Source organism: Tamandua tetradactyla, chromosome 1, assembly GCF_023851605.1.
Source record: "Tamandua tetradactyla isolate mTamTet1 chromosome 1, mTamTet1.pri, whole genome shotgun sequence".
In the NCBI taxonomy this organism is placed as follows: Eukaryota; Metazoa; Chordata; class Mammalia; order Pilosa; family Myrmecophagidae; genus Tamandua; species Tamandua tetradactyla.
Window position 1 is genome coordinate 52,892,067 of NC_135327.1, and position 14,062 is coordinate 52,906,128.

The following is a 14,062-nucleotide window of genomic DNA, read 5'->3' on the forward strand; positions in this document are numbered from 1 at the left end:
GCTCTTTCTACTCTGCCTTCCTCAGCTCTGGCCTCTCCCGTCACGCCACCCAAGAGCCCAAGATGTCTGCAGAAGCTTTCTGAATGTCCATTTGCCTCCTGCAGGGAAAATGAACTCATCACTTCCCCAAATGCATGGAAAACCCTTTCCAAACATCAGTTCATCTCAGAAATCAGGAGCTCCTCTCTGTGAAGTGTGGGAATTTCTACACCAGAGCTGATTCATGGGAATGTTTGCATTGGATCCGAATGTATTTTTTCTTGATCTGGAGACCTAGGAAATAACAGTTATCTGTCCTCTCTGTTAAAATCCTTGCAAATCCCCACCTTTCTGGACTGTCTGTATTCCTTTCTTTCCTTTGTACACATAAGCCAAGTCTTTCACTAGCTTATTTTTTTCTCTGTAATAATCTGCCCAATGCAACCAACGTGTCCAATACATGCACACATTTTGCTCTCCAACATCTTGCTGGAGGAATACATATTCATCAGGTGCATAATCTTCCTTCCAAGTTATTGTAGGCAACATGAATAGTAATGGATTTGCCACAGCAAGGCATATATTTCCATCCTTCCTGCCTTCAACAGCAGTTTTCCTAACACCCACCACCTGGACCCTAAACAAATATACAGCATTTTAGCTTTTTTTTTATTAAGTTTTTCTAATACTAGTACATAGTACATAATACCATATACTATTATATAGGAGGGGTTTGATTCTACTGCTGCAATAACTTCAAGATTTCAGTGTCTTAAATTGACAAAGGTTTATTTCTTACCCATGGTACACAGCCACTGAATGGGGTTATGTTCCATGATGCCCATATTTGGGCACTGAGGCTGGTGGAGCAGCCATTCTTTGGAATATTATCAGATACTCTGGTAGAAGAAAAGAGAACCCAAGATGGTCTCAACCAGGATTAAATTCTCTCTCCCATAAATGACCACTCTGCTTCCACCCATGACTCATTGGTGAAGAACCGGTCTCCAGGCCCAGACATATCACAGGCAGATGACAAACTGCAATCCTAGGATGAGCCTGGAAGACAGATGGCAGAGCTTTTTGCTTAAAAGCAGTGGTGACTCCACAATACACAAAGATCAGTTCCAGATGGAAGAAAATATGAAAGAATGCTTTCGTGACCTCTGTTTAGGGAATGAATTTCTAGATAAGGCTAAGAATCCATGAGTAAAAGTACTGATACATTTGACTACTTTCAAAATGTTAATCTTTGCACAATAAAAGACCTTTAAAGTCAAAGCATAGATTTCAGTTTTTGAAAATACTATAGTTAAGGCTTACCAAATATCTTTCACAAAACACCTGCAGATGTGAGATGAACTGTTGAAAATATATTCTATATGGGTGCATGGGTAGTTCAGTGATAGAATGCCTACCCACGCCCGCATGTGGGAGACCTAGGTTCGATTCCTGGACCATGCACCCCCTCCCCCCAAAATATATATATATATATGTTCTATAATGAACTGCTGAAATGACAAAAGAAGTAATGGATATTCTCAAAAAAAAAATAAATAAAAGCAAATCCAAGTTTAGGAAGGGAAATAATGCTGAAGCTGAAGGTTGTCCAAAGAACATCTACTGAGCTCCAAGCATCAGAGTTTCACTGCTTGTAGCTACCTAGCATAAGGAGACAAGCCTTGGAGACTCTTGTATAAAATGTGAGCCTGTAGGACCTTAGCCTACAGGATAATATGGAATAAAACTCCTTCCTTGCAAACAAAAACCAAAAGCAAAATGACCTGTCTCCACAAACTGGATCTGGGCAAATATTTGAAAACTAAACAAAACTTGTAATTCATAACTAGGAGTCAGCAGTCAAATGATTTGTGACCCATATTCATTCTAACTAACTGAGTGGTCCATTCAACCATCCTGCTGAAAATAATTAAAGGTTGTTTTGAATATAGCATGCATATTTCCAAAAGCATCAAATTGCCTGTAAAATAGTTGGGAATAAACAGAGCCAAATCTGGTAAGAGCAGGAGCCCAGAAAGATAAGTGGAATCCTGCAGCTGCTTTCCTCCCGAGGGCATGTGCACAGGAACAGGCATCAGAGTCACCTGGGGGGCTTGTTACAGTCCAGATCGCTGGACTCCACCCGAGTTCCTGATTCTGAGAATTTGCATTTCTAACAAGTTCCCAGGTGATGCCGTAGCTGCTTGCCTAGGACCCCACATTGAGAACCACTGGCTCAAAGCATTATCTTCCCTTAGCTCTCTTTATTTTCATCAGGACTTGGTCTGCTTAAAGTTCATTATACACTATTAAATTGCCTCTTCATCACAGTTACTTTCGTTGCAAGATGATACTGAGTTTAATAATTATAAAAGGAGCAAATGGATATATGAGGCAAGGAAAATCAACGTAGGAATGAAAGACTCAGGAGTGAAGTTTGTGGATGGCAAATGGGCTGCAAAGAAGTTCTAATATTCAAGCAATTCAATAATTTCTTTTAATAAATATTGTTTAAGCAATTTACTGTGTGTCAGGCACTATTCCAAGATTTGGGGTTTCAAAAGTCTTCAAAATGCACATCCTTCTCTGCCCTCATGGGTTTGCATTTTTAGCGGAAGAAACTATAAGCCAACCAGCAAACAAAATAATACCTTGCCGGGTGATGACAAACGCAATGAAGAAAAATGGAATGGGATATTTTAAAAGAGAAATCAGAAAAGTTCTTTCTGAGAAGGAGACACTTTAGCAGAGACCTGAGTTAACTGAGCGAGTGAGACAATGTAAAACAGAAAAAAATGTCCCAGGCAGAAAAAAAAATACAAATGCAATTACCCCGAGACAAGTATGAACAACTTGGTGTGCATTCAGAGACCGGTGGTGCTAGAGTGATCTGCACGAGCCTAAGTGGTCCTCTCTTCATCCAGCACATTCCAAGCAATTAACAACTTTCACTTTTAGCTCTGTTTTGATGTTGTCAATTAATATAATTGGCATCAGGCAAAACTTTTTTGAAGAAATTTACTCGTAAGGTATTTACAGGAGAGGAGGAGGCTGGAGAACATTTATTAAACACCTCCTGTGTGCTAGGAGTTTCACAGATAGCTATATCATTCAGTCCTCAAGGATGCCATTCAAGGTGGACATTAATATTTCTCATCTTGGGTTTCCCCAGAAGGAGACAGTAAGACAAGCATTCAAAAGGGGTCTGTTTGGGAGGTGAAGAAAGCACTGGTAAGGTAGGAGGGGAGAGAGACAGGGGAGGGAAGGCAGCCAATACAGGCTGTGTTATCAACCAGCTAACACTGTGGGAAACTGAAGCCGTAATGTAGAACACTCACGTTAAGAGTTTCCGACCAGAGTGAGGGAGTCGCTGGTGGAGAGTGCTTCCAAGGGCATTGATTCCACAACCCTTTAGCATGCCATCCGGTCTGAAGAACAGGCTCCAAAGGCAAGAGAAAGTGCTCCTGGCGGCGTAGGCAGTTGGAATCCAGCGGGTATGTAATTAATAAGCAGCTTTAAGTGGAGGCGTCAAGGTTGAAACCCAAATCTCAGCGACCCCACAATTGTGTCTTAGTAACATGAATCTTTCTCGGGTGTCTGTGCTTGAGTCAAATTTCTAGATTGAGACAACAAGGTCTTCTGAGATGGGACTTCTCTATGTCCTATCCAGAGAAAAAAAGACATTTAGGAATTAACTGTAAGTTGACCTTGATGTTCCTCTTTCTACCTAAATGTTTATAATCAGTCAGTTGAATCTCATATTGTCTAGAAACTTTGTATTTACCGAGTATCCCCATTCTTTTTTTTTTTTTTTTGGGGTGCATGGTCCGGGAATCGAACCCGGGTCTCCCGCATGTAAGGCGAGCACTCTACCACTGAACCACCTGCACACCCTTCCCCCATTCATTTCATAAGTTCTTGATATATACATAATCCAAATGAGGAAGGGAAATGAGTAGGTAGCCCTTTCTGGGTGCCAAGCAATGAGCAAAAGCTTATACAATGTGGAAAAAAAGTAGCCGTAGGCAGAACTGAGCCAAAAGCTAGTTTTCATGAGGATACTTCTCTAAGTCCTTAATTTTTTAAATGCTGCCCCCAAACTAGACACTTATGTCCCTCCTGCTCTTTCTCCAACCCCAACTTCTTTGTGGGTTAGGTGTAGCTGTTCTTTGGCAAATAGCCCGTAAGTAAAATTTCAGAGCGTAAGCATATAATGTTTGCTCTCTTTGATGTAATCAATCGAGAACAAAATCTGAACTTTGGAAAAAATCTATTAATGATTGACAAATAATGGAATTGTCAGGGTATAGCAGGCAATACAGAAAGAAAAAACTGGGGTTGCAGTAACCTGCAAAAATGTGCACCCGCCTAGTTTGCGTCAATGATTATGAACAACATGCTAAATCAGCACTTCAGAAGTCTATATATGACTACTACAGGTCGGGGGCAAATGATCAAGAAACTTTGGCTGATAATGTCGCAGCATTTTCCAGGTAAGATGATTTGTTTATTTTTTTAAAAATCATGTTTAAAAATGACACAAAGACATTGTACCAAAATGAATTCTCCTCATTTTATTTATTTATCTTATTTGAATGGTATGGAATTATTTGTCCAGATATGCGCTTAGTTGGGAAGTGAAAATTCTTGGGGCTCTGAGAGGTATTGGGCTTTTGAATAGTTTCGAAATCTTCCAAGCCTGGGAATCTTGAATAATTGGCTGAAAAAATCAACCCTAAGTTTCCTCACTTAGAAGTATGTGGATAAATAATTTATATATATATATATAAATGATGATAAACCCTGATTTTCTTTTTCTCTAAGTATGACAGTGAGTGTCTATAGGAAAAAGCATTAAATGCAAGATAGCCATCTTATCTGATTGAAGCAGATCAGAGTGTTGCCTCGAATAAAACCCATCCCACTGGCTTGGTACTATCTTTCATTTTTATTACTGTTATCTAAACTTTCACTTTAGGTTTCAATTCATCTATATAGCATAAATCTTTCAACTCCGCTGTTTCATCTCTCCTGCCAAGTGCTTCATCTCTTTTTCCAAACTAGCTTTCCTCTTGTCTTTGTATTTCAAAGCACAGGATGGTGGGTGTCATGGTTTAAGAGTTCTGTTAATGAGAAACTACAAGGCAAACAAGTTTAAAGGGTTGTTTTACTCTCAGTAGCTACAAAAAATGGTTTATTTGCTGGAATAGGGGAGGAGAGCCTAGAATACATTGTACTATTTCAGGCTCATCCATCCATCCTACATGATAGGTAGCTCTTAGTAAAATTAGGAATTATTTTGTACACTCATTGATGGGGATAGATCAAGAAAAAAGGGCAGAAAAGATCCAGGGAAGAAAATTTATCTGCCTTCCTGATTTCTTCTTTAGCCTAGAGCAAAATCACTCAAAATCACTTTTCTACGAGGTGGCTTAGGAGAAATGAAATCATTCTAACCAAGGCGTTTCCCAGCAAGCAGCACTGATTCATCTGCAAAGCAGGGTAGGAGCCTGAAAAGAGAGGCAAGGGGAAGGGTGAGGTCTTTCCCCAAATCCCTCCAATCCTTGACTTTGTCTCTATTTCCCTGGAACTCAAATGAGCTCAGTGGATGGCAGCAGCACCACGGGAAGGAAAAGTTGGCTAAGAGTAGGGCAGGGAAGAGGAGCGGGTCTGTTTGCATGATCTTTTCAATCACTATTTAAATTTTTGAGTTCTTTGGAAGATGCCCCTTCTCTGACCCATTTCAACTCTTTTCACCAGGTAACATGTGTTGCCTGTTAGCGGCTTCCTGAAAACAACATTTAACCCAAATAGGGCATTTTAACCAAGGAAATTTCAGGCCCTTGAATGGGGTTGTTGTCTCTTAGCATTCCTCAGGTGCCGATGTTCAGAGACCATCTATCTACTCCAGAAGCGTATATACAGCATTTCTTGGCACTTCACTCCTTGCTACTGATGAATTAACTCACACTTAAAGTGTCTTCTTGGACCATGTTCTGCACTATATGCTAAGGATAGAGCAGTCAACCAAATAGAGAGTTTTTGTCCCTAAGAGCCTACATTTCAATGGATGCATGGATGCACCTTGACCTTCAGCAGCCACCCTGCTGGTTGGTTGTACTCATGCAAAATGGACCAAGACAATTGGCCTGGTGGAAATCCTCAGAGAGGCAGCAAAGGGGTACAGCTGGGTAGAAGAAATAGTAGTTTAACAACCCTAGAAATTCTAGAGACTTTGACGTGAGACACAAAAGGCTCTGGTTGCTTCTTCCTCATCACTAGAAAGGTGCCTCATGGTTTACTAAAATTACGTGGGACCTGAATGAGTATTTATACACTACACAAGTATGGAGTAACTTAGAGATGGGACACAGATAATGAGAATTGGTTTGCAAGGCCATCTTTCAATGAACCTTCATCATTCTCTTTTATTCAGCTTTAAAGAAAAAAAAAAACACCTATCTGACACTTTTGCTCTAAAACTTCCTGGGTGGTCCTTGATTCCTTAACCTGTATCTTCTAGCTGATCACGTGCAACTAAGAATAGATTTTCTACCAGAGTAGTGGTGACTTTGAGTTGATGGCATGAAGGAAATCAGTCTGAAATCTCTCGTTCTGATTCAGGTGAAGTTTGCAAAAACAACCAAACCTGCGCCTACTTTAACACGACAGATCATTTCAGAGACATTTACTTCATTTATAAACCCCACCCCCTATGCACAGGCAAGCACAGCCGAAGGTCATGCATAGTGACAGCTTTGGTCTCTCTGTCCCCAGCTCTGACAACCATGTTCTGGAGTTCTGAGGACATGGAACACTCATGTAGCCCAGAAGGTGCTTTGGAGACATTTCCAGATTAGGCTTGGGACTCATATCACTGTGGTAAAAAATAGGATGTAAAGTTAAATAGATGGAACCAATCAGAAGAATGTAGTTTCCCAACACAAACATGATGAGGCAGGGCACTATGGGCTTGTTACATTTTGCAGCAATCCCTGATGGTGATTAATTCGAGAACAAAAACACCAATGCTTTTTTGCTCTAACGTATTAGCTGGGCATGTCCTCTTCAATTGTAGTCTGCATGTATTTTGTGGCTTTCTCAGAAATTCTCATTGATGGGAAAAACAAGCCTACAAAGGGGTTGTTTAGAAGCCCTCACAATTTCAGAAAAGGAGGTCCCCAATGGACACAGATGGGTACAAGTGACATCACTCACACACTCTTAATTTTTGAGAAGGAATATGAACTCACCTGTGGCATTTTCAGTGTTCTTTGCATAGGCTTAAATGTCTCAAGGTTTTTTTTTTCTGATTTCCGCCACAGGTGAGTAAGCTGCTTTTGTGCTCCTACATTATAAGCAGCTGGTTTTCTCCTATTTTCTAAGATTCACATAGAAACTGAGAGTTCATGTCGCAGCTCTTTTGCAGGGGATTAAATCTTTCTCCTTCTTCCCCAACCCTCTTGCTCCTCCTCAAACTCACTCTTTTTCTAGAGAATCGCAGATCTGTGGCCTGTTTATCCAGATGAGTGTGGACATGCGTACACACACACACACACACACACACACACACACACACACACACCCTGGCCATTTCAGCATGGTTGGGACTTCTGAAACCTGCCTGCACGCTCTTTTATAAGAATGGAGTCTTTTGAAAGCATGATTCTACTATTTAAATATGATGCTTACATTGATGTGTTTTTTTCAGACTTAAATTCCTGTCCTCCTTGATCTTTTATCAGGGTCTCAGAGCTTGATAATCACCTAGTTTAAAATGTGAACGCTCTTGTAGTACTAAAAATGAACACGAAAAAAGAAGATTACGAAATCTGTGGTCTGTTGTAAATGTTTAGAATTAAAAATTAATGTGGGGAAATGGGGGTCAATGTAGTGTGCTCTAGGATTTATGAAACATTAATTCACTGTGTTTGGTTGGTGTGGTCCAGCAACAGCCCACAGCATTTAGCTGGGTGATCAGTGTCTTCCTTCCACAGAGTAGCGATTTCTTGGGAAAGGTGGATCTCACCTGATAAAAAGTTAAGTTTGAGTCTCTTTCTGGATGTGAGGTATGTGCCCTCTTCCTACTTCACCCCTCTTCTTTTATTCCGGCATCTTGTTTTCCATTCTTTGTAAAATGTTTATTATTTAATTGATCCAATTGTTATATCAATCTCCATATCCTTTTACCAAAGTGGAAGTCCCACGCTAGTACAGTCTAAAGTTATAGTCAAGCTATTATTTTGTATGTGAATGTGCAAAAGTCCCTTAAATTGGGGGTTTCAGGTGGGCTTGGATAGTTATTAGAACTATCTGACAAGGTTAGTTGTAATTGCTCTTTGGAAATACCAAAGTAGGGAGGGCTATTTAGAGAACATACGTTTTCCTACCCTACTGGCTTTTGTCTAATGTTGTCTAAGAATTGCATTATGTGACTTAGGTGACCAGTCTTTGTAATGCCACCCTCAGAACTGAAAATGTTGTATGGAGAAGCAAGAGCACAGTTATAAAGCGACTGCGCCACCAAGCGGACAAGTGTAAAACTGCTGTCTTGCCTTAGAAGGGCTGGATTGAGCTTTGTTCGTAAATGGGTATTGACATTTAAAAACATCTCTTCTGCCTCTTACATACACACATGCACACACAAGATGCCCTGCAACTTTTTGGGTTCTCTTCATAAAGACTTTCATTCTTTCTCTAGCCCTAAGTAAATATTATGCCTTCCCAGGCTGGTATGCCAGTGGGGGCTATTAAAAATCTTTTTCTCTCATTCTAATAATACACTTAGAGATGATTGGTAATGAAACTATAATTCAAGGCTTCTGCCTCTCTCCCTTTAAGATGGAGATCAAAGAATCATGCTGTGAGGGTCAGTCGAGAAGAAAAGGCTTTCAGCGACAGAGCATGTGGTGTGACATAAAATAATGACAATTATGATGTTCAAAGGAATTGCAGAGACTTTGCACAGTAAAACTTCTTTATTATGCTTTTCAGGGCTGGATGTTTTTACTTTATTACATGAGAAAGGGTTAGATTACAGACCCTTAGCCGTTCCACAAAGCAACATTAGGGCAAAAAATTCTTCTTCTCCAGGAAGTATGCTCCAATTAGGGATTTCGGAGGTTCAGTTTATTTTGGTTACTCTGTAACTAAATTACATTTAACTGTACTTACTAAAATCTTGATCTCTCTGGAAACACAGTTAAATCTAGGTAGTGGGAGGTGAGTTCTGGTTATATACATGTGTGTATGTATGTATATGCACATATCTGCTATATTGATGGTCATTGAGAAAAATAAATCTCCAGTTTTATTAGGTTACTAATGAGGAGAAAAATAAACCCAAACAAATTTTGCTGGAAGGAAAGAGAACTAGTTCTGTAAATTTTATTAGTGCATTTTTTGGTTGTTGGTTTATTGGTAATTTTCATTCCAACACAGAAGAATCACAGCAAAAGTCATTTAAAATAATGTTCATGAGTCAAAAATTCTTTAAGCCAAAAACTCGAGTCTCTGCCAAATAACATTTTGGGGAAAATACTCAATTGTATTGGGAAAATTTTCTTCCCCTACTATCATACTTCAATGGATATGGCATTCAGTTCAAAGATTTTGAAGAAATCAAAGTATAATTTTGTGAGTGATGGCTTGAATTGATTATTATTTAAAAAAATAGAAAAAACAGACATAGTCCATCTTCATAAACTTTCAAATGTCTTTGTATACCATCCTCAAAATGGCTTCGGGAAAGTGAAAAAAAGACACCCTCCACCCCCAAATGATATTCACCAAAAAAAATTAAAAAATAAAAAACCAAAAAACTAAAAGTGTGTGCTTATAATGGCTTTATTTGTAATTGCCCCACACTGGAAACATTTTAATTGTCTCACAGCTGGGGAATGGACAAAAAACTGTGATACCTCCAGACAATGCACTACCTACTCATCAACCAAAAGGAATGAATTATTGATACAAGCAAAATTATGGCTGAATCTCAAACGCATTACGCTAAGTGAAAAGAGGCTAGACTCAAAAGGCTGCATCTGTAGGATTCCATTTCTATGACATTCTTGAAAAGCAAACTGTAGGGACAATAACCAGATCAGTCATCAGAGAATTGGGGTGAGCGATGAGTTTCACAACAAAGGGAAATGGTGAAACTTGGGTGTGCGGCGGGGCAGGCACGAGAGGGGTGCGATTCAACTAATTTATGTCCAGATGGCGGGGCCGATTACATGACTGTGTGCATTTGTCAAAACTCACGGAAGTGCACACTAAATCGGGTGAATTCTACTCTATGTAAATTATGCCTTATTAAAAGCAGGTTTGGGGAATTCATTATTATCTTACTGCTAACTTTCCATCCTAACAAATGCTAAAAGTAGCCTCTTTTCCTTTAGCTTTGTAAAGAAATTTGCTTGATGGAAAAAATTTTTGTCTTTTTAATTAAAATGTAACATCAAAGCATGGGTTATGTTCTTGAAATTCTGCTCTTTTAAAAAAATGTTCTAGGTGGAAGCTGTATCCACGGATGCTGCAGAATGTTGCGGAAATAGACCTGTCAACCACTGTTTTAGGACAGAGGGTCAGCATGCCCATATGTGCTGGCGCCACTGCCATGCAGTGCATGGCTCATGAGGAGGGGGAGCTCGCAACTGTCAGAGGTAGGGAGAGGGGCCTCGCCCAGAGGGATAGGGTGGGGGGTGGTCTAGCATTTAGGGACTTCTCTGTATGCATCAAGCATGCTCTTCCCTGGATGTTTCACTTGGATTAAATCAAAGTCATTGCCTCTGCCATCCACATGCCTGTTTGCACACAGCCCACTCTTCCACTTTCGAAGTGTGTCTCAGTTTGCTCAGCCATAAAGTGGGGATAAAGATAGTACTTATCTCATTAGCTTGCTGTGAGGATTAAATGTGTATATACCCAAGGTCCTTGAAACAGTGCCCAGCACAGAGAACTGGCTCAATGAGTATTCGTGATTAGTATGAGTATTGATAGCAACTTCTCAGAAAACTCAGTCCTGAGATATTGACTCTCCTGAGGTCACACCAGGTAGTGGCAGAGGCAGGATTAATCCTCGTGGTCATTTGTTTACTGCCATCCCCAAACCAAACTGAGCCTCATGATGAGCGAGCAAATGCAGGGACCTGGTAGACTGGGTTTTCTGCCATAATTTGGGCCATGATTCTTAAAAAAAATTTATTGTGAAATATAACATGTAAACAAAAAAGCAATAATTTTCAAAGTGCACTGTAACAAGTGGCTATAGAAAAGATTTCAAAGTTTGATATGTTACAATTCCATGATTTTAGGTTTTTGCTTTTAGCTGCTCCAGGACGCTAAAGACTAAAAGAAATATCAATATAATTCAGCAGTTATACTCATTTGTTAAATCCTATCTTCTCAGTTATAACGCTGCATCTCCTTTGATCCTTCTCCCACTCTTTGGGAGTATTTGGGCTATACCTATTCTAACTTTTTCATGTTGGAAAGGGATGTTGACAATATGGGATCGGGGGATTGAAACTAGCTGATGTTCTGGAGAGGCTGGCCCCTCTGGGTTTCAGGACTTATCTGGCCTAGGAACCATCTGGAGGTTGTAGATTTCTGGAAAGTAATCTTAGTGTGTGAAACTTTTGAGAATCTCAAATAGGGCCCTAGGTGTCCCTTAGCATTAACAGGAATGGTTTTGGTTGGGGTTTGGCAAATCATGATAATTAGGAATATCTAGCTGAAGCTTGCATGAGAGTAGCCTCAAGAATAGTCTCTCGATTCCATTTGAACTCTCTTGATCACTGATAACCTTATTTTGTTACATTCGTGATTCTTTTTTACGATGGATTATATTCCCAATTGAGCATTTCCTATCTGCTTCAGGAGGGAATAATGGAAATTCAAATATGATGGAAAACACTCCCTTATTGGGCCTAATTTATTAACTTCTAACAACTGTGAACATGTGAAAGACTGAATAGTGATGAATCTCCCCCAAATTCTTTTTCAGAAACTCATATAAATGTTGGTAATGAGTTTTATTTAATGTTTTTTTGATGTGAAACAGGGGAGGAAATACATGCTGAAAGAGCTGAAACTAAATACTATTTTTGATAATATATTTGGTTCTAAGAATTAAGTGTCTTTTGAGTTCAGCTCTTTCTTTGAAATGTCTGCCACAGAATCCTACCAAGGCAGGGATATCAAAATAGCACGATGAGGGTGTTGAGACTTCGGGCAGAGGCTGGCAGCTCTTTCATTCTAGAACCATAAACAGATAAGTGGTCCTGGGGCCCCAGAAAGTTGTGGAAATACGGTTAGAGAAAAGAGATGGAAAGAAAAGGAAAAGAGAGATTTACTAAATATGTGTATGTCTATTTAAAGCTGGGTTAAGAAAGGCCTTTTCAAGCCTGATGCTCTAGGAAACAACCATTAAAATGAACACAAACAAATCAACATAAAAACTAAACCTGTGCTCCCAAATTTCTAAAAAAATTGAAAGTAAATGGCAAACTGACAAAATTTGAGATTGCACAGAGTTACTCTTCTTTCTTTATAAAGAACCCTTATATTTGAATAAGAAACTATCATATAAATCAATTTCAAGATGTGGACAAAAAACAAATATGATATTCACAAATAAAGATGTAAAATGGCCAATAAGCATATGAAAATATTCTATTTCATTAATGAGGAGAGAAATGTATATTATAATATTATTAATAATGCATATTATAACTGTATATCTTTATCCTGCATTCAAGTTCATGGTTATTTGAAGATGATAGAATATGATGAATTAGGGGCAAATGTTCATTTCAAATACTTTCTAGAGAATAATTTTTCACTGTCTATCAAAGTCTTAAAAATGTGAATTCCATGTGATGTTGTAAATTTTCTTCTAGGAATTCCAAGAAAACAATTGTGATATTGAGGAAGGACATTTCTGCCAAGATGTTCATGCCTACTATTTTTCATAGGAGAAAAATTAGAAAAATTCAAATGACCCATGGTGGGAAATTGGTTGCAAAGCTAGGGTGCATAAAAAGTGGGGAAAAACTTAAAAAAAATCACATCACTGATTTCCATCAATGCATGGAAAGATGATATGATATAGTAACTTGTAAAGGAAGTTCCAAACAATACTCAATTTCTACAATATTTTTTAGGGACCAGGAGTGTACAACACATTTTAAATATATTTAATTATGAGTGATGAGATTACTCCTTTCTTTATATTTTTCTTATTGCTGTCCATACTCATATAATTTTCTATGAATTATTTTATAAGGAGAAAGCAATAAAAAGATTTAAAAGGAGCGAAATATGGAGAAAAGATCGGAAGAGAATGGAAGTGAAGGGGAGGATGTAGAGAAGGCAATAAGAAAATATCACTTGATATGACACCCTGGAGCCTGCAAATTATTTTTACATATATTGTTTTATTTGACATTTGACAGGTGTCACCATTTTATGGCAAAGACCTAGAGTCCCTGAGAAAGAAGGGTTTCATAGCTAGTAAGTGATAGGAGTTCCTTTCAACTCATTTCCAGTGCTTCCAAGGTCGGTGCTCTTTATTCTTGGTAGAGGTGGGCTGGGAAGAAAAATGAGAAGAAACCTTACTTAGAAACCATAATTTGATAGTCCAGTTGGGACCACGTTCTCCAAACTTATTCCCCCAGGTACTGGCCATGAGGAGTCATTAAATGCCTTTTGCAGTTTTATCCCTTTAGATTTATTTAGCAAACACTTGTAAAGCAACTGCCATGTTCTAGGCACTATTCTAAGTACATTATAAGTATTAAAACATTGACTCCTCAGAGCCCCCAGAGAGGTGGATTCTGTTAAGTCCTTAGCACATGTGGGAAACTGAGGCACAGGGCCAAAGAGTTACTTGTTCAGGATCACCTAAGTCATCAATAATAGAGATGGGATTCAGACCCCGTCCCAAGTCTGGACCCCTGAGCACTGTGCTGCCTTTATTTTCTAGAAAACTCCATTAAATGTCACGAGGAGAAACACATTTACATGCCAATTACAATCCCCTAGGAGTCATTAATTTATTGTTCTAGTAGAGGGCGAGGCA

At 39.0% G+C, this 14,062-nt stretch overlaps 1 protein-coding gene and 1 non-coding gene across 4 annotated transcripts in view; one reads left to right on the forward strand and one right to left on the reverse strand.

Annotated features, from left to right (window-relative positions):
* Positions 1-3,266: 3,266 nt before the first annotated feature.
* Positions 3,267-14,062, forward strand: part of HAO1 (hydroxyacid oxidase 1) — a 63,981-nt gene continuing 53,185 nt past the window's right edge. Inside the window, exons 1-2 of one of the 3 annotated variants that reach the window (XM_077115753.1) lie at positions 3,267-3,473; positions 10,492-10,643. In XM_077115753.1, coding sequence (XP_076971868.1) covers positions 10,511-10,643 — 133 coding nt within the window. In that variant the 5' untranslated portion in view covers positions 3,267-3,473; positions 10,492-10,510. Of the gene's footprint in view, positions 3,474-4,185; positions 4,473-10,491; positions 10,644-14,062 lie in introns of those variants that run through there. The other 2 variants (XM_077115743.1, XM_077115734.1) reach the window with 2 other exon arrangements.
* TRNAV-UAC (transfer RNA valine (anticodon UAC)) lies at positions 3,797-3,869 on the reverse strand. The gene has a single exon. It is a non-coding gene; the product is annotated as a tRNA-Val (tRNA).